General features: G+C 33.6%; 4 protein-coding genes and 1 non-coding gene across 6 annotated transcripts; 4 read left to right on the forward strand and 1 right to left on the reverse strand.

The window, feature by feature from the left end:
- Nucleotides 1–1,687: 1,687 nt before the first annotated feature.
- On the forward strand, nucleotides 1,688–1,759 carry TRNAD-GUC (transfer RNA aspartic acid (anticodon GUC)). The gene has a single exon. It is a non-coding gene; the product is annotated as a tRNA-Asp (tRNA).
- Nucleotides 1,760–2,691: 932 nt separating this feature from the next.
- LOC132040494 (mitochondrial thiamine diphosphate carrier 2-like) lies at nucleotides 2,692–8,060 on the forward strand. Of its 2 annotated transcripts, none has more exons than XM_059431144.1 (8): nucleotides 2,692–2,776; nucleotides 3,707–3,844; nucleotides 5,270–5,386; nucleotides 5,542–5,653; nucleotides 6,101–6,228; nucleotides 6,609–6,761; nucleotides 6,939–7,082; nucleotides 7,822–8,060. In XM_059431144.1, the coding sequence occupies exons 2-8, from the start codon at nucleotides 3,728–3,730 to the stop codon at nucleotides 8,038–8,040; spliced, it is 990 nt and encodes a 329-aa protein (XP_059287127.1). In that variant the 5' UTR covers nucleotides 2,692–2,776; nucleotides 3,707–3,727; the 3' UTR covers nucleotides 8,041–8,060. The 2 variants fall into 2 exon arrangements, with proteins under 2 accessions (XP_059287127.1, XP_059287126.1); XM_059431143.1 differs by lacking the exon at nucleotides 2,692–2,776 and adding an exon at nucleotides 3,585–3,608.
- Nucleotides 8,061–12,671: 4,611 nt separating this feature from the next.
- LOC132039630 (uncharacterized) lies at nucleotides 12,672–17,227 on the forward strand. The gene is made up of 7 exons (XM_059430130.1): nucleotides 12,672–12,786; nucleotides 13,808–13,990; nucleotides 15,234–15,316; nucleotides 15,403–15,489; nucleotides 16,078–16,226; nucleotides 16,310–16,441; nucleotides 16,801–17,227. Exons 2-7 carry the CDS (start codon nucleotides 13,846–13,848, stop codon nucleotides 16,988–16,990), a joined length of 786 nt encoding a protein of 261 aa, XP_059286113.1. The 5' UTR covers nucleotides 12,672–12,786; nucleotides 13,808–13,845; the 3' UTR covers nucleotides 16,991–17,227.
- A 580-nt stretch (nucleotides 17,228–17,807) lies between these two features.
- On the forward strand, nucleotides 17,808–18,359 carry LOC132039631 (photosystem II 5 kDa protein, chloroplastic-like). The gene has a single exon (XM_059430131.1). It carries the CDS (start codon nucleotides 17,878–17,880, stop codon nucleotides 18,214–18,216), a length of 339 nt encoding a protein of 112 aa, XP_059286114.1. The 5' UTR covers nucleotides 17,808–17,877; the 3' UTR covers nucleotides 18,217–18,359.
- A 524-nt stretch (nucleotides 18,360–18,883) lies between these two features.
- Nucleotides 18,884–21,592, reverse strand: LOC132039263 (uncharacterized). Its single transcript, XM_059429788.1, has 4 exons — nucleotides 21,358–21,592; nucleotides 20,584–20,920; nucleotides 19,149–19,249; nucleotides 18,884–19,051 (listed from the first exon to the last, which is right to left on the reverse strand). Exons 1-4 carry the CDS (start codon nucleotides 21,412–21,414, stop codon nucleotides 18,884–18,886), a joined length of 663 nt encoding a protein of 220 aa, XP_059285771.1. The 5' UTR covers nucleotides 21,415–21,592.
- Between the last annotated feature and the right edge of the window lie 1,769 nt (nucleotides 21,593–23,361).

Genomic DNA, 23,361 nt, shown 5'->3' on the forward strand with positions numbered 1-23,361 from the left:
ATTAAGATACTTAAATTGGGACGGAGGGAATATATGTATATATTTTGTAGCATAATAACTTGGTATCTGGACAGATTAGTTTAAATTTGCACCGCATAAAATCGAGTATTTTTCAATTCGGGAGCTCGATTGATTCAAAATATGTGATTAAAGGTTGAGGAATTTCATTCATCCTATACTCCTGAAAAATATTACTTATTTCGTCTCAATTTTGACTAGGTATGAAGTATAAAAAAAATAAATGAAGACTTTGAAACTTATAGTCTAAAACAAAGCTTAGACATTTGTATGGTTATAAGTAGGCGTTTGGACATGCAATTTTATCTCATGAGATCAAATCAACGTTTGGACATGCAAAATCCCAAATCATGATTTCAAATTTTTTAAATGTAAAAGTTGACTCATAAGTTTATATTTTGTAAAGATAGATCCATAAGTTGGTAGATATATTTGCCAATCATGTTTACCAACCATTTATATCAAATATTAAAAGATCTACAAGTTGGTAGTATATTTATAACAAATTTACTCTTACCAACCATGTGGGAGGATTATATTAAAGAGTACTTACACTACAACTCATATTCCATTTTTCATTTTATTGAACTAAAGTTTGATCAATTGATATTGTGTTTTTTAGAAAGGTCTTCTAGTAGCGTATTAATTTTGTTATGACTTATGACTTGCTCATTTGGTAAGATTGTATAAGAATTGAGAAAGTTTTGATGGTTTCACAACTTGTGGGGTTTTATGTCTATAAGAAAAAATATAACTTAAGAAATTCAAACTGCATATCCAAACAAAACTTCAACTTCAAATCATCATGATTTCAAATCATGTCCAAACTGCTCCTAAGTCATTCAACTACAACATAACCAGTGTAATCCCACAAGTGGAGTATGGGAAGGATAGAATGTATGCATTCTATCTTTGTGGGGTAGTGAGTCTGTTTCTGATAGACCCTCGGCTGAAGAGAAAAAATTTCGAAGCAACAAAAATATAACAAAAAAATATCATGATACAAAGCAAAGAAACAACAGCTAGTGCCACACATCGAAGAATAAAAAACTACGCGATTATAAACTACTACTAATAGGAGGAGGCTCTCCCAGGTAAAGTGTAACAACAGTCGACATGGTTATAAATCATTCATTAAGGATAAAATGAGATTAATATTCAATTTCAAGCCATAACTTGTATTCATACGCTTCATATTCGCCCGGAGTTCGCTCCCAACCAAAGGGCGACTGCGGTACCAATCAAAAAGACAATCATACTACTGAACGACGAAATAAATTTTGAAATTTATTAACATTTTCTAAAAAGGATACTGTTAATAACCCCGCAAGTACGATGTAGAAGGATCTGTTTGGGAAGTAAGAAGCCCATTTGACATCTCTTCATATGCAAATAATACTCAATGTGAAAACACAGAGCTAAAGGGCTAATGTTTGGATAGGGAACGTATAAATTATTTTTAAATATAAAATACGATAAATATATTTAATTTTGCAAAGTGATGAGCTTGGCATGCTATAATAATAATAAAGAAGCTTTGATCACGATTATATATGGTTTGCTAAGAAATTCTCTCTTTTTTCCGTTCATCTAGTGTCCCTTTTTCCTTGTCAAATAACCACATCTGAATTTCAGTACTTGTCTTTCGATAGCAGACTTGAAACAACACGTCGTTGTAGTGTAGTGGTAAGTATTCCCGCCTGTCACGCGGGTGACCCGGGTTCGATCCCCGGCAACGGCGTTTATCCTTTTTGTTTTTGCCACCTCATCCAGGGGCGGATGCAGTAAGAGGCCAGGTGTTCGAACATCCTGGACTAAAAATTACAGTGTATATTTAAGGTAAATTTTCTGTGTTCATTTACATATATTAATTTTTGAACACCCTGAACATATATTACAATGTATATTTAGGTCCAGTTATTTTTTCGAACATGCTGAGTGAAAATCCTGGATCCGTCACTGACCTTATCAAGTTTAGTTAGTCCCAAATTTATGCATTTTTCCCATTAACTATACTTTCTTTTCCTCTTTTTTTCTTTCCATTCTCTTCCAAACAACACCGCCCAAATACACCTGCAAACTTTTCCTCACTCCAAGAATTCCCAATTGTTGCCTCTGCTCATATTTTGAGATAGAAAATGATAAAAACGGTCCGTTATGTTTGAGGGTAGGTTCAAAATAGTCCTTTAAATATGCACTTAACAGTTTTGGTCCTTTTAAGCTTGTCAAATATTGACATTGTTAGTCTCTATCTAATATTTACCGAACTTTGTCTGATAGATTTGACAAGAACTATGAAATTTTTTTTTAGTACGAACTCATATTTAGAAGTACAATTTTTGCAGTATCTTCAATTTTAAATTTATTTTTTAAGTCTGGTGCGACTTTTAAGCTGTAATATTTGATTTTTTTTTTTAGTTTCTAGTGTATTTTTTGTGTTGCATATTTTAGGATTCGACGGGACGTTCTTGGTGATTATAGTTAAATCTTTTTTTCCATTATTTCTGTTAAATAACTCTTGGCAAACTTAAAGGATCAAAATTGTTAAGTGCATTTTAAGGGACTATTTTGAACCTACCCTCAAACATAAGGGACTATTTTTGAGCACTAGCAATAAAGCCTCTTTACATTTCCCTATATTGCTTCATATTTTGCGGTTTTATAAATACTTTTACATATAAAGTTTGAATTTTTAGCTCTGATAATAATTCTCTCCAATGGCAACTCCTCTATTTCTCTCCCATTTTTCATCTATCAGGTATTCATTTTTCTTTATTTAATTATCTACCCATCTAACAAAATTCCAATTTATTAGAATTAATAATTGGTACTCGCTTCGTCCTAATTTACGTGGCATCATTTGACTAACTACTTATCGACCATGTACAAAAAACCAACTTTTGATATTTTCTTTTATTATAATCCCATCATTGTATTTTTCTAATCCTAATCTCCCTGATTTTCTTTTGTTTAAAATCCATAAAACTTGTGTTTTCACCTTTGCTATTGTTGACTGTTAGCTCAATTTGTATTTATATAACAGGCCTAAGCTGCTTAGAGAAAGTAAATAAATATATAAGGGACCCCAACTAATTTGGCTGGAAGCAAAGTTAATTAATACTCTCTCTGTTTTAATTTGTTTATCTTATTTTGACTAGGCACGGAGTTTAAGAAAATAAAGAAGACTTTTGAATCTTGTTGTCTAAAACTAATACTCTCTCTGTTTTAATTTATTTGTCTTACTTTGACTAGGCACGGAGTTTAAGAAAATAAAGAAGGCTTTTGAATCTTGTCGTCTAAACTAAAGATTTGTGTAATATACCAAAATGCCCTTTGAATCTTGTGGTCTTAAATATGTCACGTAGGATATTGAGTGGAAAAGTTACTAAATATAGAAAGTGATATTTTTTTCGAAACAGGCTAAAAAGGAAAGTAAGACAAACAAATTGAAACGGAGAAAATATTTGCTAGTTGATATTATATCTTGTAGCCTAGTTCAAAGTGTTTATCTACTTGTTAAGTAGTGAGTTTATTATGTATGTATGTATGTACATGTTTTAAAAAAGAATATAGAAAATGCACCTCAATATGTAAGCTTGTCTTTGGATATGGTGGCTTTTCGGTTTCAGTAGGGCTAGTTTAAGGATTTTTAACATGAGGTTGTTTTTTCTTGGGAATTTGAGTGCAGGTTGTTTAGTCTTTAGTGGAGATGGAGGAGAAAGGGCAGCTTAAAAGAGCATTCATAAACACCACATCGGGGGCAATTTCTGGTGGTATATCGAGGACAGTAACCTCGCCTCTCGATGTAATCAAGATCAGGTTTCAGGTGTATATTTTGCGTATATTTAGTCGTGTTTTAACTTTTGCAGTTTGGGAACATGAACTGGCCATTGGGGCGTCTAATGCAGTTACTTTATATGCGTATAGCACAGCATTAGTTCACAACTAAGGAAGCTTTGTTGTTTTCTTAACCAATCTAAAATACTAGTTGGATGTAAGTGAACCTCCACATTGTAATTTAGTAGCCTTTTTGGCCAAGCTTCCATAATCTACTTATTTTTGCTTTTTATCAGAAGTGTTTTTCAAAAAAAAAAAAAAAAAACTTTTGAAGAGTAGCAGTTTGTGTTTGGCTGATCACTTTTGCCAATATTAGAGCAGTACTTTGTGCTTGGCCAGTGTTCTAAAAGTGCTTTTGGGGAAAAGCTACTTCTTTTCAGCTTCTACTACTACTCAAAAACACTTATATTTTCCCTAAAAGCTTGGCAAAATACCTCACTTTTTGGCTTCCCAGAAGCAAGCTTGGCCAAACAGGCTATAGTTTTCCTGTTTTAGTGATCACTTTCAGAAGTTTCATCCTGGACGATAAAATTGTAGGTTGTGAAATAGTTTGAAAGCTTCACTGTTTTGAACTGGTTCTGTATATAAACCCTGAAGTTGTTTAAAGTCGACTAATGTAATTTTTCTTTCTGTAATTTACGCTTGAAAATGCCTGGATAATGTTATGCCTTCTCTGTCAGGGGCAATGGGAACGACTGCTCGAAGTTTTCAGAATTTATATGCTTGGGTTCCTTTACTCTATAGACATGCGTGGTTGTAGAGATAGCCTAACCTTTTCTTGGTTATTTCATTGTTGCGTTCATGCTGCTAGAAAATGTTCAACACAATCCACTCAGAGGCGGAGCCAGGATTTTTAGTTTATGGGTTTTGGACAACAATACATTTTACCTTCTGGTTCTGAATAGATTATTTGAACATATTAAGTAATTTTTTTAACACAAACACGGAATTTGAGCCAAAGTCACTGGGTTCTGCGGAATTGTAACTACTACATTGGCTCTGCCCCCGAATCCACTGTGACTAAATATCTAAAAGCTTAAGAGGAACAAATCTTTCCAATAAAAGGCCATATAAGACATCAGTCAGTTTGTGAAAATTATATTCATTTGGTGCTTCTTTATATTAATAAAAGTAAAGCTCAGTAGATATACAAGCATTTCTCCGGTGCTTCTTTGGTCAAGTTAATCACGATACACTCATACATTCTTTCATTATCTCCCCACTTAAGGAACAATTTATACTGCAAAATTTTGTGATGCTGAGCATCAAGAAGCATGCCTTCTTTTTTTTTTTTTTTTTTTAACTTTGTGCTTGCTGAAAAAACTCTCTCTTTGCATTATTTTGTGTATTTTCTCAATATCTTTGCTTGGCTGTACATCAAAAGCTGAATTTATCTTATTTACCAATTTTTCAGGTTCAACTGGAACCCACTAGTCAGTGGGCCTCGCTTCGAAGAGACGTGTCTGGAAATTCTAAATACACAGGGATGCTGCAAGCTACAAAGGACATACTCAGGGAAGAAGGCTTAAAGGTATTTGTTATTTTTGTCATGAGAATTTTAGAAATCTGTCTCAGATACTCAATGCCAGCATTGATCCCAAACATTCTGACCACTGTTTTGTCTTTCAAACTTGATGCTAGTTTATGTAACTTCATTTTGGTTGCACATATCCATTCTTGTCACAGGGCTTCTGGCGGGGTAATGTTCCAGCTTTGCTGATGGTTATGCCATATACTGCCATACAATTCACTGTGTTGCACCAATTGAAAACTTTTGCTGCTGGCTCTTCAAAGTCAAGTTCGTACTCATCCCTGATATGAACTTTGTATGGCTGTGAGCATTTTTACGGTTTTGATTAACTTTATGGCTAGGTGTCATTCATAGAGAACCATATCTTTGTAAGGGTTCTTTACTTTGTTATACTACTAGTATACTGGGAATTTCTCGCTACATCAAGATTATTCATCCCTCCCAGGATAATGAAAATTATACGTGACATGTCTGATGTCCCTGTCTGTTTCTTATTCAGTGTGATTTGAAGCATTTCCTTTTCCTAAGATCTACAAACTCTTGCACCCCGTGTGGTTTTAGAATATAATTTCTTTTAGGTGTTACGTCTCGTCAATGATCTTCCCGAAGCTGATATAGTTATTAGGATGTTAAAACATGCTTTGCACAGAGCATTTTGTGCAAACCGATAGCAAGCCTCATCATTTGATGGTTTGACTGTTTTGTATGATGCAGAAGATCACATCAACTTGAGCCCTTATCTTTCTTATATCAGTGGAGCATTAGCAGGATGTGCAGCTACAGTTGGTTCATATCCATTTGATCTCTTGAGAACCATTTTAGCCTCGCAAGGGGAGCCAAAGGTAGTTGGCACGTCTCTTGTAAGTTAATGTATATACTCCCTCCGTCCCCATTCATGTGAAGGTGTTTGACTGGGCACAGACAGTGGCGGAGCCAGGATATATATAAGAAAAAATGAATATATCGCTACCCAGGAGTGACCTTAGGGCATTTTTGAAACTTGTGATTTTCCGTCCAAAATAAGCCATAGATGTGTGGCTATAAATCATCTCATTAAGGGTATAATTGGAAGTTTAAAATTAAATTGATACTAAATATATGTCGTTCTTTTTCGGACTGACTGAAAAGGAAATAGTGTCACATAAATTCGACGGAGGGAATACCATTTCTAACTGCTTGTTAATGAAGGTCTGATGAGATTGATTGTTATGCCAATGTACAGTTTTATCGAAACATGAGGTCTGCATTTGTTGACATATTCAAAACTCGGGGCATTCCTGGACTCTATGCTGGATTGACACCAACACTAGTTGAGATTGTTCCTTATGCTGGTTTGCAGTTCGGAACTTATGATACATTCAAACGCTGGATGAAGGTAAACCTCGTGGTCCCTCCCAATTATTTTCATTACGATCCTCTTTTTGTCCAGCTCTTTGTATGTTTGATGCGATAAATGTTCAAATTTAGCAAGTTTACTTGATGGTAAAGTTTATTCTAACAGTGTTTTCATATTTATTTTGGGGTCACACAATTTGATTTAATTTTTTTGTAGGCCTGGAATCATCTTAGGTCTTCTAATTCGAGCCACGGTGATGAATATATTTCGAGCTTCCAGCTTTTTATCTGTGGTTTAGCTGCTGGAACATGTGCTAAAGCTGTCTGTCATCCTCTTGACGTGGTTAAAAAGAGGTTCCAGGTAGATCTCTGTCTTATTGATCTCGTGTCTCGGTATAATCATCAGACAGGCTTAAAGGATTACTCCCTGTCCCAATTTATGTGACATCTTTCCTTTTTAGTCAATCTCAAAAAGAATTACACATTTTTATATTCAGTAAGAGGTTTAACTTTAAAATACTCATTTTACCCTTAATGAAATGATTTATAGCCATACAAATGTCAATGGCTTATTTCAGTCCACAAGCTTTAAAAATCTTCCTTTATTTCATAAACTTTGTATCCAGTCAAACACCTTCACATAAATTGGGACAGAGGAAGTATTGAATAAGACATGCCAAGGGGGGATCCCTATTTAAGAATAAGGGACTGAGCATCAAGAATAGGAAAGAAAATGCAAATCACCCCCTTCAAAGTTTAAGTGTCTTTTTCAAAAAAGAGTCATAGTTGGAGGAGCTGAGTATGTATTTTCTCTAAATTTATTGCATATTGGCTCCCAGGGGTTAGTTCGATTGGCAAAGGTTGTGGGACTTGTGTCTTAGGTCACAAGTTTGAGCCTCTGGGCCAAGCAAACTAAGTCCAGTATTTAAGTGGAGAGTAGAGGGCGGGCCCGCATCCACAACTTTCGAAGGCTTGGTTGGCAACAGACAAATTTCTCCATCATAAAAAAAGAATGTTTGCATTTTGTATGAGCATCTGATGTTCAACCACATAGAAAACTGTTATTTGGACCAAGCTAATGTGCTACCTATCTCTCTCAGATTGAAGGATTACAGAGGCATCCAAGATACGGGGCTCGCCTTGAGCATCGTGCATATAGAAATATGTACGATGGCCTCCGCCGAATCTTGCTAGAGGAAGGTTGGGCTGGACTTTATAAAGGCATCGTCCCATCGATTGTTAAAGCTGCACCTGCTGGTGCTGTAACATTTGTTGCCTTTGAATATACATCAGACTGGCTGGAATCCATTTTAACTTAAAAAGGCTAAAGCTTGCTCTATTCCCTCTTGTTTTTTGTCATTTTTCTCTCTCTTTGTATCTTAAGAAGAAGCCCCCACAGAGGCAAAAGGGGGTAGTGTTTATATCGTTCCATATATCGATTAATTACAGGTGATAATGTATAGTTTGTAACCACAAAGTAGACATTAGAGCTTTAATTAGGCGTGGTCAGTTTAAGACACTGAGCTCTTTTTTTTTCTTTCTTTTTTTTGGTTCCCCACCATGTCTCCCATACTCACTTGGGAGCACGACTAATTTGGATTCGCGCCTCGTAAAGCCCATTAAAAGGAACTAAGGGAACTCGGTTTGAGCTCGCGATTTTTTGTTAAAGTGTGGAGGGATTCTATGCGTCACACCACCACAATCGTGGTTGACGCTGAGCTCTTTACTATATAGTTATAGTTTTAACTTTTGACAATAATTGCGGTTGCATGGATGTAATTGATGATACATTATTTACTGGATGATTCACTAATGTAGTTGTAAAATGGCCAATGTTTGACAATCAACTGTGAAATTGTATCATACCAATGATTTTGAAGTGTAAATTACCGTTCTTGTTACTAATGAGCTTGAATATGGACTCCTAATGAATGATGAATGATGTTTGCCTAGCAAAAAAACGTATGGAGAAAAGGTTTCACTGGGAAACTCAGTCCATGATCTTACTCCTTTTATTTGATGTTTAATGGTGGAATCAGTATCTTCACAAAGAAGTAAACATACAAAGAAGTACATATAACGTAATTTTCCGACTTTGTTAGAACGATACCAAGAAGATTAATAGCATGTCTTTAAGCCATATGCAAGGATAATCAATTTTCTGTCGGTGGAATATTTAGAACAAAACTTGATATAGATCATGGTTTTAGACATAACTAATCAGCAGTGAATTAATTAGCGACAAAATCACGATTGTCGAGATAAAAGAAGAAAATTAACAGTGACGGATAAGCAATGCTGAAGAAAGAACATTATATTTCATATATATTAACTTACATTATATTTCATATATATCAACTTCTCTAACTGTATATATTTTTTTAACTTATGCGATCAAAATTCTATTGCTAAATCTAACTACATGTTATTTAGCCAATATAACGGATGGCTGATGTTATTTAGTAAATTTTTAACAGTTTTCCATTGGCTGCTTGACCAAAAAATTTCTAAAGAATTAACCATTCGATGTCCATTCGATGTATAGTGGTTAAAAGGTCTTGGATGTCTGGTCAAAAGTTGCAGATTCAGGATTTGAAGTATATGAGTTCATACAATGATTTCATGTTAAAATACAATAATAACTAGGTTCAGATTGAAATATTTATAAATAATTAACAAATTTCTTACACTATTTATAAGGTTTGAGCAAAAACTATTGGATTCACTTGAACTCATATGTACATGTTAAATCTGCCTCTGCTGGCCAAACGAACTCATATGTACCAGAAAACATCCACATAACCAAACAATATATATAACATAATGTCATAACAACACATTCAATAACAAAATACTAAAAACAATTAAAGTTTATTTCATTGAAAAAAACTAAGAGAATCCAACAACAATACTACTAGTCTGCATGCAATGCATGCAAGACAATTAACTAAACAAACTTTTTTTAAAAAAAAATAACTATCTAAAATTTCTCTAACATCTCAAAACTACTCTCATTATGAAAGAAAATAACAGACTAATTACCACCACTTGGTGGCATCTTAGCAAGTGAAGCAACAAGGACAATAATAAGAATACCAATCAAAATCACTGGCATTGACAAAGAAGATGAACCAGCTGCTACTACTACTGGTGCTGCTGGAAAAAACATCCATTTTATCATGACCACAAACAAAAACAAGAACCCAAACCCGCAGACAAAAAATAAGCTTTCGTCCATGGCTAAACAGCGTTTAGGTTTCAGAGTTTAGAGCTCGGGAAAGAAGAAGAATATTGAATAGTGTGTGTGTTCGAGGAGTTGTTTTGTGTGACTATATATAGGTGGAGGATAGGTATTGTGTTGTATTGACGGTGTAAAAAATATTTACAGAATCAAATAAGTGTTTAAGTAATTTTGTTTAGTACGTGTAATTATTTTTGGTAACTTTGAGTAAAAGGTAAAAATGTTTAGTTGCCAAATATAGATGGTATGTAGGAAAAGAAGAATTAATTAGAAGGAGAAGTTATTTTTCTGAATTATTTCATGACTTTGTTATATATAGCAAATATTAAAAAGCCGACCATAACATTTGGGATTTGGGTTCAATTTTCCTTTTTTTTTTTTTTTTGTGTGTGTGTGTGTGTGTGTGTGTGTGTGTGTTTGACCTTAGGTTATTTTTTGCTATTTTTATTTGGCAAGAAGTGTTAATTTATTTACTTGCCAAAGTTAGTTTTGAAAGTTTTCCTATTATAAGATAGTACTAATAAATGTCTCCGGTTCTGTCTTGCCAGCAAAAAAGGTATAATAATTCAAGACATTTATAAAAGTATCTAAGCTATATATACTGATATAAATATATTTTACTTAAATTAGTATTATTTTTATTAAATTATTAATATAAGATAGTATTAATAAAGGTCTCCGATCCTGTCTTTCGGTCTTGCGGGCAAAAAGAAGTATAATAAATTAAGACATAGTTTAATAAAAGGATCTAATTTATATACACTCACGGTATAAATATTTTTAATGAATTAGTACTATTTTATTAAGGTATTAGTTAATTCTTATAAATCGCATTTGAGAAAAATTCGATACTTGATTTCAGTGACTAATAAGCCTACTAGAAATGAACTAAATATCCGAACAGGCCCGTTTGAGTAGGTTAACTACAGGCCCAAATACTCATTTCAAGGGGTTATTCGCACAAATGTCCCTATTTCGGGGTGATCCTTAATTTGAGTCCCTGTTAGCGCGACATAAACTAAATTTCGGCCGACGTAGTTAGCGTTTAATTTTGGCATATGTATCAAAACATATCACAAGTTATGGCGGACAAGGCAAAACTTTCAACACTCAACATAATCTGAAAAACAGCATAAATTTAGATTTCAATGGGCAAAGTTTACATTTAGTTTTGGTATGTCTCATAACATCTACACAAGTTATACAGGACATAGCGAAACTTTCAACATAATCAGCAAAATACTACACAACTTATGCCGGATAACTTAATTCCTATATATTTTATGCCGATAAGAATGTTACAGAATTGATGCTGAGCAAAGCAGGTCTGGATATTTTCATTAAATGAGCTGCATGAGAAAAAAAAATTAAAGACCACATATATGAGGGGAAAAATTAAAGACCAGTGCGTTTAAAGGGAAATCCGTGCAAAAGCTTCCTTGATTCAATTTTTGCGTGGACTCCCTTCAATGGCACTGGTCTTTAGTTTCTGTCCCTCAAATTGTTGATCTTTAGTTTTTGCTCTTCGCCTAAAAACCCATGGGTTCCTGGTTCAAACCCCTGCTCAATCAAAAATTAAAAAGAAAATCGCAAGGCTGAGTCTCTGCCTTAAGGTAGAGGTTTGCAAACAAATTTTGCCTTGCGAATCCGAAGTCTGCCTTGCGATTTTTTTTAAATTTTTTTTGACTGAGTGAGAGTTTGAACACGAAACCCATAAGTTTTTAGGTGAAGGCAAAAAAATTAAAGACCAGCAATTTGAAGGACATAAACTAAAGACCAAAGACAAAGGCATGAATGCCGAGTGGCAAAATTTGCGTAATACCTTCTTCTTTTTCGGGATGGTCTTTAAATTTTGCCCTCATATTTGAAATCTTTAAATTTTGCCCTTCGAGAGCTAATTTAAAACCACGGAATTCAGGTTCGAACCCCCACACAATCAAAAATTTTAAAAAAAAAATTCGCAAGGCGAGTTTAAATTTTGCCCCCCATTTGCTTTAAGTTTTGCACTTCGTGAAGGAATTATCAAACCCGTTCGGACCGGCATACTTATGCCTTATGGGAAGACTTGGCATAAAGCATCTGATCATGCGAAATTGAACATTTTTTTTTTTAACTTTTCACAAGTTTATGTCGATATTTTGGTTATGTAAAAGTTTACCCGTTAAAAGTATTCTGGAAAAATTTTGCCCCGTAAAACTTGTTAAGGAATTACCTTAAGGAAGTTATCTTGGGAGGAAATGCGACTTTGCCTTGAGACATTTTTTTTTTTTTTTTTTTTAACCGGCATACTTATGCCAAGTCTGCCCATAAGGCATGAGTATGTTCCTTAAGGAAAATTTTTGCCCCATAAATTTAAATTATACCTTAACAAGTTATACCCTAAGGCATCACGGTCCGACAGTTATGCGGAGGGGGACTTGCCTTGAGACATTTTTTTTTTTTTTAATTTTTTTTTTTTTTTAATTTATGCTTAAGCGGGGTTCGAAAACTCGTAATTATCTCCTCATAATTTCTGCGTGAACGCTCATTGTTTCAAGGCACACGAAGGGCAAAAAATTAAAGACTAGCGATATGAGAGGATAATTTAAAGGCTACTAAACTATGAGAGGCAAATTTAAAGACCATCCCAAAAGAAGGGCAATCCGCGCAAAAAACATGAAGTGCAAATGAACCAAATATCTGAATAGGCCCATTTGAGTAGTTTAACTACAGGCCAAAATACTCAATTCAACTGTAATTCTAAATCTTGACCCGAAATTTCTACATATTTGTCTCCACTTTTGAAATTTTACTTCATTTCTACATTTAATTGCGTTAATTACAGGTTTCCCTTTCACCCTTTCTTCATTTTTCTCTCATTTCTCTTTTAGCAAAAAATTGTATTAATATCTTTAATCATTTCTCTGTGTACTATTGTTGAAATTTGCTTATTATATGTTAAGAGATGTTTTTTTTTTCTTGAATTTATGACCTGTTTGAGAGACAATCCAAAATTATAAGTCAGTAAACATTAATTAGCACTGGCTATGCCCCCTGTGTATATATACACATTATATATTTTTTTAATTTCCCAACTATGTGTGTATATATATTATATATACATACACATTTGTATAGTAAAATGCTCAATTAGATATAGGTCTAGTCAAAAGTAGTGGGCACCGGTTGCACTGTTATGTTGCTCCGACTCTTCAAAAATGTCAATGGGTGCGTGTCGGATTCTCCAAAAGTAATGCATTTTTGGAGGATCCGACACGGGTGGTGCAACATTTTTTGAAGTGTCGGAGCAACATACTTGCACATATTCTGAATCAGCCTATTGGGAAAATAAATGTGTGTGTGCGCGCGCGCGTATATGCATTTTTGAAATATTTAAATTGCTCAACTAAGTGTGTTTATACATACACATTTGTATATTAAAATGCTCAATTATTTATAGATCGAGTCGAAAGAACTAGGCATCGGTTGCACATATATACTGCCTCAGCTGATATTGGAAAAAAGAAATTCTTTTTGGGGTTTTTTTATTTGTATATTATCAATTCTATATTGAGATGATGTTATAGAGAACATATAACATAAAATAATATGAAATTCGTTTCCAAAGAAAACTTTGCCGTTATAATGAAATGTTGTTATAAAGGATGACTGTTATAGAGTTCTGACTGTATTGCCTCATTATGTATTGGAAAAAAGAAATTCTTATTGGGTTTTTCTAACAAGCTATTGCCCCACGTTGAATGATATTTCTGGTTGATAAACTTCTGATTTATTCTTTGTCAAACACTAGAATGATTTTCTATGTGCTGTATACTGACACTGTTTCTGTAAATGTTGTTTCTTAGAGTATTATTCGAATTCAGTTAAGGGAATTGATAAAGTAATGGATACGGAGAAATTTGAGCCGTTGAAGATTCAACTGCAACAGTGGTTATATGAAGTTGAAGAATATGTTCATCAGATACCCCCTACTCAACTTTATGCTGCAGTTGGAGTTGTGCTAGTTACCTTTATTTTGTTTCTAATAAGTAAGCTCTTACTGTATTCCTTTAACACATTTCTCACTTAAGAGTCTCTTTTGAGTAGTTCTAATGGCTTTAAATATTTTTTGTGTTTGAGATCGTTGCATGTGTCATCTATTTAATCAAACGAATCTTCCTTTCTGTGTTTGATAATCCAACATGTGGGGGGCAAAACAATAACCATTATAAACAGAATGAGACCTGGATAGCACCATACATTGTTGTTTAGTACTTTGGTATTACCTGAAGATGTTAGGGGACTTTTTAATTGTAACACGAATCTTGGCTTTCTTCGTCCAGAGATTTGCCTAATTCAAGCAGCACAGTCAAGAACTATGTTTTCTTCTTGTAACTTGAAAACTAATTTTAAGAATCATCTTCATGGCAACTTAATTTGCATATTTTGATACGGAAATACCTTAAAAATTGGAGTAGTAACTGAAAGGATAAGTATTCTAGGAAAGGAGCTAAAGAATAACGGCAAGTCGACTCTGCCAAATTTCTGCTTTCAATGTCCGGATCAGCTTTTGAGCCAATTATTTGCAGAAGATTCCTAATACTCTGGAAAATTGAAATTTCCTAGGATGGGTTACCCCCTGGAAATTCGTCGTGCTATATCGCTGGCTTGCTTGGGATCGTGGCGTAGCAGTTGTTGTTGTTGTATTCTCAATAGGCTAAAGGGGATCGCAGGGACTCTCTTAGAATTTCAACCTATCTAAAGCCACCGACCGTGCTAATTTCAAGCACTTGATGTTTTCCGCTGTTCAGCATGTTGTATACAATATCTAAATCAGATCTACTAACTCTTGACTTGAAGCCCTAAATTCCCCTGAATAATTTCTCCTAAACTTTGTAACGCTTCTTTCCAGCAAATGGTCTTCTTAAGTCATTAGGTGCTTTTCTGCTTCTGGCTTCATGATGCTGGTTCTTTCAACATATTTTTCTTACGGAAATCTTTGACATACTAGTATTCCTCCTTGAGGGGATAAAATGAGCCAATATATTAACGGTAAGGGTATTTTTGAGCCCAAAATCAAACGGAGGGTATAATTTATCTATTTTCAATAGTTGAGGGGTATATTTGTCCCTTTTCCCTTTTTTTTTTTAATTATACTTCTACTACTGAATCATTTATGTCTCTTCTGTTCGCGTTAGTGATCCTTAATCTCTGCTCTATATTTAGAAATGCTGCTGGATTTTTCTCTCATTAAAAGCTGAAATTTGTAAATGCTTAGTCTATTTTTTGCAGTTCGCATTTTTAAACGTACAACATCTAGTACGATTTTACTCACTGGGCTCAGTGGAAGTGGCAAAACTTTCCTTTTCTACCAGGTAATTTCCATTAAGTAAATGATTGAGGACCTTTTTAACTTTTTAAAGAGGTTATGTGACTTCCAGACGTTTTTTGTATGTTATAGCTTAGAGATGGCTCGGCTCATCAGGGTACTGTGACATCAATGGAACCAAATGAAGATAGTTTTATACTACATTCTGAGAGAGACAAGGTACTAACAACCATCTCTTTCTTCTTTCCCATTAGATTTATACTACATTCTAAGAGAGACAAGGTACTAACAACCATCTCTTTCTTCTTTCCCTTTTTCCATGCCATGTATTTAGATTATCATTCTCTCAACCTCCACAAAGATGGATGGATTTTGTTTATTGCCTGTAGTCCAACTTGACTGTATCTTTAGGGTCGTTTGGTTGCTGGTTAGGAAGTGAATTATTCATGTATTAAGATCAACATACCTTGTACCATGTTGGGTAACATTCTCAAAAACAAGTACCATGTTTGCTAGCATTTTAGTTGCTATATATATAAGCACACCAAGTACGGTGTTTGGTTACAATCCCGCATAACTAATACATGTATAAGTTATGAGGAATCTATACATTATTTTATGCAGTCTAGAAGATGGAATAACTAATACATGGATAACTAATTCCTGCATAATTAATCCCTGCATAACTCTAACCTACAAACAAACGACCCCTAGTTTTTTTCTTAATATGCTGAAGTGCTATTCATTGTTTTTCTGCAAATTGACTTCAAAATCCTCCTCATCGGACCTGTTTTTATTTGGCTGCAGAAGGGGAAAACCAGACCTGTTCACATTGTTGATGTTCCAGGGCATTCTCGTCTACGCCCGAAACTAGATGAGTTTTTGCCTCAAGCAGCTGGAATTGTGTTCGTGGTGGACTCAGTGGAATTTTTACCGAATAGCCGTCCTGCTGCAGAGTACTTTACTTTTTGCTATTCATATCCATAAAGGTTATATGCTTGATAACTGATTCTAACATTTTAACACCTTCTCACAAAAGGTACCTGTATGAAATACTCACAAAAGCAACTGTCATCAAGAAAAAGATTCCAGTACTTCTCCTGTGCAACAAGGTTGATAAAATAACTGCACATACAAAGGAGTTCATAAGGAAACAGCTGGAGAAGGAAATGTAAGATTACTCTATACTCCCCATTTTAGTCATAGTAGGGATATAGTTAGCTGCTATTTGCTGATAACAAGCTTCTCAAGTCGATATTATTAAGGGTTTCAACGATATCGGTTGACTATTTCAAAAACTGAAAATTAATGTTTGTTGACTATGGTAGGTGTAAATGTAGAATATATCTCATCCAAAATGCGTCCTCTACCAGGGCTACCTCATGGGAAAGCTAACTCAATAGTTCCACATTTTATACTTGATTACCTTATGTCAATGGACTTATCTAAAATTGTTTTAACCTTATGTTGAGCTGCGAATTTTCTGCTTCTGAATTTGTGTTCCGCATTTGTTTTACCATTGATATACAGAGACAAGCTTCGTACATCAAGAACTGCAGTATCTGAGGCAGACATTTCTGACGAGTTTACGCTTGGAGTACCTGGAGAACCATTTGTATTTTCTCTGTGCTGTAACAAAGTAATTGTTGCTGAAGCTTCTGGTTTGACCGGTGAAATTTCTCAGTTGGAACAGTTCATCAGGGAGAATGTAAAACCTTGACTCGATAGGCGGTTAATTTAGTTTCTTTTTCCTTTCCTTTTCGCCCTCATTAGAGTATGGACGTGGAAGAAAAAAGACGCGTTGATGAGATGATCAAGTTTGAAATAGAATTAGACAGTTTTTTCTCTATCTTTCCCCTTTTTTCTCTCGTGTATTTTGATTCATTCAACTTTATTAGTTTGATGTGTCTTGAAAAATTTCTTGTTAATGGTAAATGTTTAGCTCCCATTTGAGATTCTTCTTTGCGTGTTATTGTTTTCACCATTGGCTTTGGTACATGGTTGATGAATTCTTAAAACAAATATAGGATTTAGAGTTACTAGATTCGGCCTCACCTATATGTCGGCTTCTAACTCCGCCCCTGATAGGGAGGGGGCTTTGAATTCTTTTATGGTAGTTGGAGTAAAATAATTTGAAAAATGAGATATTTTGCTGCACATTTTTGCTCTTCAATAGGCTAATCAATGGATAAATGGTTGGAAAAAGAAGAATTTGTTAGGGAGGAAAGAAAATATTCATTGGTTGCTAATATTAAAGTTTAGATAATTATTTGAAAAAGATAAAGAAACAGTAAAATCAAAAGAGTACCCCCATCATTAGATGAAGAGCCAAAAAACATGAAAAGACAACTTTGGACAAAATTATCCTCAAAATTGGTACCTACAACAGAGGCTCAATAACCACAGATAATTTTTTTCAAGATTGAGATTTCCACATGGCAAAAGCTCATTGGCTCTCAACCCTTTGTTTAGATAACAAAATGGATAAGACATACCAATGGAAGATCACTATTTCCTTTTTGTTCCTTACATGATATTTATTTTTAACACACTCCAAACCGTTTCTCTTTGCACAAGAAATCAAGTAGTAAAATTGAGTTGATCAAAATGGCTTCAATGACAATGACAACCTCATTGGCCGGCGGTTCCGTCGCGGCCCTGACCAAAGCCCCGGCCGCGACTAACCGCCCTAGGGTTGTTATGGTAAAAGCAAGTTCAAAAGTGCCCGAGGCAGAAAATGTTGTAATGAGCAACAAGAATGAGACCACCAATAACAGTGGTCGAAGGGAGTTGTTCTTTGCCATGGCGGCCGCTGCAGCCTGTTCTGTTGCAGGGGCCGCCATGGCTGAGGACGAGCCGAAGCGCGGCTCGCCCGAGGCCAAGAAGAAGTACTATCAAGTTTGTGTTTCAAACCCAACTGCTAGAATTTGCCGTGATGCAACTTAGAGGGCAAGTGTTTAATTTGTCTTTATTCTTAATTTCTTGTACTTATGCTATGGTTTTTGTTAATGTGAAAAATGAACAAATAATTAAGACTTTGTAAAAGCTTTCTCATGCAATTCTAGTATTTCGATTTCCCTTCTACTGAATTCCTTTTTTTCTTTTTCAATATTTATGTAGCTAATTGTATGTGTGTGTGATCTATATGTCCTTGAGGGTGAATTAGTTCACGATTCAAACTCCGTTACTACAAAAAGAATATGTACTTAGGTACAAATTTCAGCTGTTGATAACTCGTAGCTAACAAAATTTTCTAATAATCCGTTACCAAATAGGATTAGCGATTTTTTATTTTTAGCTACAAAAATTTATATGTGACTAATTTTTGTTTGGCAGTTGGTCAATGGTCTAACCACCTTTCCATAAGTATGTGTGTGAATTTGTTCTTAAATCTACTCTTTATATACCATGACTATATATAATTTTTTGAAATCAATAAATAACAAGATCATAATTTTAATTAGACGACGTGTGTGTAAATTAAAAAGTTGTTATTGTTCATCAAAATTTGCCAAAAGTTAGAACACCTTTTATTAAAAACTACTCAAGAAAAGATCATCTAAATAACATTACAAACCCAAGTTTATCTATTACAATTAAACTAGTAAAGCCTTCAGTTTTTTCCAAACGCCAATGAGTAAATTTGGTTGGAATTTGGCATTGGCTTTCCTTTATTTCTCTCTGAAAATTCCATTGCTACTGAGTGAGTTTTGAAATTAAGAAAACCATAGCCCATTGATTTTCCAGTTTCTTCATCTTTAATCACCTTCACAGAAACAAGCTGAAAATAAAAAAGAATAATTAATCATCAGGATTTACTCCATGTTAAATAACATAAAATATGAAATTAGATAATTATTGTTAAAAAAAAATAGTACCTTTTTGAATATGTAGCAGCACTTATAATAAAGATAGTTCTCATCCATCCAGTCCTGCAAATTATTAATCCTAATACAACAATTTTTCTCTTCATCATATTCTGCACGTAAAATAAAATATGGCAAGAGAAAAAAAAGAGTGAGATAATCATAAGAAAAAAATTAGGTAAATAATTTCTTTAATCTAAATAAAATAATCCCATCAATTTAAACAATAATTGCTCTATACATTTTTCTTGTCTCATAGTTAATTTCTATGAAAACATTGGACAATTTTTTGGGGAATTTGCACAAATAACCTTTTTAGGTCACTATTTAGAAAGAGGCCCGTCTTAGCCCAGTGAGTCAAAAGGGTAAATTTTTGTCCAGCAACTTTTAGAAAAGATAATGCAGCGGGTCTGGTAAAAGATAATGAACAAAGTTGCACGGCTCGGCCTTCAAGTGGCAGGAATGTTCTTTGTGGAGTGGTCTTTAATTTTCACCCCTCAAATGGATGATTTTTAATTTTTGCTTTTCGGCTAATAAGATGGTAAAAAATATCTTGATATTTTGGGTTCAAACTCTAGCAGAGTAAAAAAAAATTACAAGACAATATTTCATAACAAACTATGTCTATTCGGGATAAAATTATGCCCTTGTAGTATTACAGCAGAGTCAACAAAAAAAAAAAAAAATCGCAAGGCAAGATTTCATATTAAATTATGTCTATTCGGGTTAAAATTATGCCTTAAGGCATAGTTCTATATAAATTAAGTTATTCTAAAGAACTATGTCTATATAAGAACTTATGTCTTAAGACATAACTTTATATAGAATACGCTAGTTTAACTATGAAAATTTAACCGCTACGATTTTTTATTTTTTTACCCTGCTTTGATTTGAGATTAATCTGTACCATGTTTGGTAGAAGGTATAAATTTATCCTGGGATAAATTTATACCTTCTACCAAACAAAGTATAAAATAAAGCTTAAATTTAAAGATGGGATATCCCACCTTATTCCATTGACCTTAGAATTATTTATCCCACCTCCTAGATGAAATAAATTTATCCCAAAATTATAAGAGTTATAATCCCGAAATAATTTAATCCGCGTACCAAACGATTAGAGACGAAATTGAGCCTAGTGAACTGGGACCTAATTTAAAAAGGTGACCGCAAAAAGGTTATGCTGTGCAAATAAATCCAGGTTTTTTTTACTAAAAGAAAGAAAGACTAGAGGTGGAATATTATTTTTTAGCTGACTCAACACTGTACTAATTTGAGCATACGCTATGTCACAAACAACATCTAAATATTTTACGTCATTCAGAGGTTAAGTTAATCTATAATAACATGCGAATTAAAGTAGTAGTAATTAGCTTATATCCATTTAAATTGAACAATCACGAAGAAAAAAAAATATTCTAACAATATATAAAACTTAAATTTTTACCTGAGACTTTTGGCACATATGGGGCAAGTCGAAACATCTCAACTTTGAAACCAGTGTTGATTTTTTCCAGTACTTTAGCTTGATAATGAAGAATTTTTCCAGTAGAAGTATCCATAGCTGCCAAGGTTATGTAATAAATTGCTCCAGCAGTTGGTTCAAAATTGATATTTACAATTTTCAATAATTTCAATTTTGATGAATTCTCCAATTTCTCATTGTGTTTATCAACTGCAAAAATAGCAGCTTTTTTTGCTTTTTCAAAAGCTTCAGAATTGTCTCCAATTTTCCTTATACCACAAGGTATCTTCCTTCCATAATCGTTCATCACATAGAAACCCTACATATAAAAAAAATTAAAAAAATGAAAAGTTATTATTCAACAACCAATAAGTAAAATTACTATAGAAAAAAGAGAGGGAAATCATAATCCACATATATAAAGACGATTATCGTACTACTTTATATTTTTATCATTCAGAAACACAAACGTTAAGTTAGAAATTAGAATATCAATAACAACATAATGACACAATAAGCGAAGAGTTGAAATTATGATGCATCACATGAACGTGTTAATATGTGATTGGGAATAATTATAAAAGAAACGGTTACAAGATTCTCCATACGTTAACATTCAAGAAAACATCTAGAGCTTAGAATAACAATAAGAACAACATAAAAATTAACAAAAAGGTCTATGAATACCTAATTATTAAACTTGAAACAAAAACATTGAAGACTTAATTAATTGGGAAAAAGTTAAATATTACATACCTGACTCTCAATCACATCTTCTAAATATTCTCTTCGTTCAAAAGGATAAGTTGCCATGATAATTGGTATTAAAGAAATTAAAGAGTTGTTCTTATTTGTGAAAGAAGAAGGAGAGCAATTAATTGTAGATGAAAACAAGAAAGTAATGTTACGTTTTGAGAACAAAGAACCAAATATATAACCATCAATTATACGATAAATCCTATGCTAACAAGGATAGGGAAGCAAGAAACTAATTAAGTCCTATTCCTTTTGGGATTTCAATTACGTAATGTATATTATATTAAAAAAAAAAGAATCTCATTAAATATCCTTGTTATTAATTTAAAGACACTGCTTATGTAATATATGTATAATTATTATCATACTAAAAGTATTTTTTAGGAAGAAAGAACTAATTTAATTTGAAGTGTCCTTTTAAAGTAATTAAATATCTTTTTGTCAAAAAAAAAATCTAAATGATTTATTGAATAATCAATTAGTGACATAAAAATATAGTAGTTATTTACATCTTTCCATAGTTCTTCTTCGTGCCCCATGCCCTGCTACTAAAGAATATTGATTGATGTCCATTTCATGGATCATGCTGGTGTACAATAATTATCTTTTTTGAATTGTTTTTCGTTAATTATTGTAATCAGTTGACATCTTCAATATAGAAAAAACGGTTAATAACACTTTATTCTCTTAATTATTACTAAATCCTAACTTTGATTCTTCTGATGTATGATTAATCACATGTCTAGAGTAAGGGCCCGTTTGGCCATGGATTGTTTTTACTTTTTTTTCACCGGAACATATTTCATAAAATTGTTTGGACATAGAATTGTTACAATTTTTTTTCGGAATTTGAAAACTCCAAAAAAGTCGTTTTCACAATTTTCATACCAAATCACTCACAAAAATTCAAAAACAACTCCAATTTATATTCATATCCAAACACAACTTCAATTTTCAAATACCATTTTCAACTTGAAAATAGACTGTTTTTCAATTTTTACATTTTTTAGGTAACCAACAGATTGTATTAATCACCTAGTGTCAAAGTTACAAAACTATAACCAAGCTAAGACACAGCTTGCTATTCTCAAATCATACAACTAAGACCACAAAAAGAAAGACTAAACTAATATATAAGTTGGTTGAACAGAACCACCAAAGGATGTGATGTAACTGATAGTTTTTTCCTTCCTTAATCAGAGGTCTTGGGTTTGAATCCTGGATATGGAAAAATTCTTGGTAGGGAGCGCTTCTTTCCAAATGGGGCCCTACGCGGCGCGAATGCAGGCTCCAATGCAGGTACCGAACATCGGGTGGGAAACAAAAAAAAAATGTTGGTGAACAGTTTGTAATCCCCTTAGCAGCTCGAGCATTACAAATGTAGACAATCTTCTTGACAATGGCATCCTACCTGCTGTTTATTTTCTCAAATACTCTTTGATTTCTCTCCATCCAAATAGCATACACAAACTCAACATAAACCATCCTAAATATCTGAGCATATTGAGATTTTCCTTTAGAGCAGCTTATGATTGAGGTGTTGACCCAGCAGGTATATTAGTGATGTTGCTTCTGTAACTATTGTATAAGTCTTGTCCATACCTGTTGTGTATAAATACAGTTCAACTTCAAAAACACTTTTTTGTTTCAAATTTCAATCAAATATATGTCCAATGCCTACTTATTTTGTTCTTTTATACTATTTCAATTGTCGTGAAGGTTGCTAACCTTATTTTTGTTACTGTCACAACTCCGCAATTGAAAAAGAAAATGTTCACGCAATTGTCTCATTCGTTTCATTTTTAGTTCATTCATTCATTCTTTTGTCATTAGCAAATCATCTTATATTTGTCATTTTTATTAACGAAACTTCAAAGCGAAATGAGTAGAGACAATATATCCAAATTCCTCGAAAAAAATATTCAGTTTTAACCCTTAACGTTTATTATGATTTAATGTTGGAGTTAGGGATCAAGAGAGCGAAAAAAAAAATCCTAACAAAAA

The sequence above is a fragment of the Lycium ferocissimum genome, chromosome 12 (assembly GCF_029784015.1).
Source record: "Lycium ferocissimum isolate CSIRO_LF1 chromosome 12, AGI_CSIRO_Lferr_CH_V1, whole genome shotgun sequence".
NCBI lineage: Eukaryota > Viridiplantae > Streptophyta > Magnoliopsida > Solanales > Solanaceae > Lycium > Lycium ferocissimum.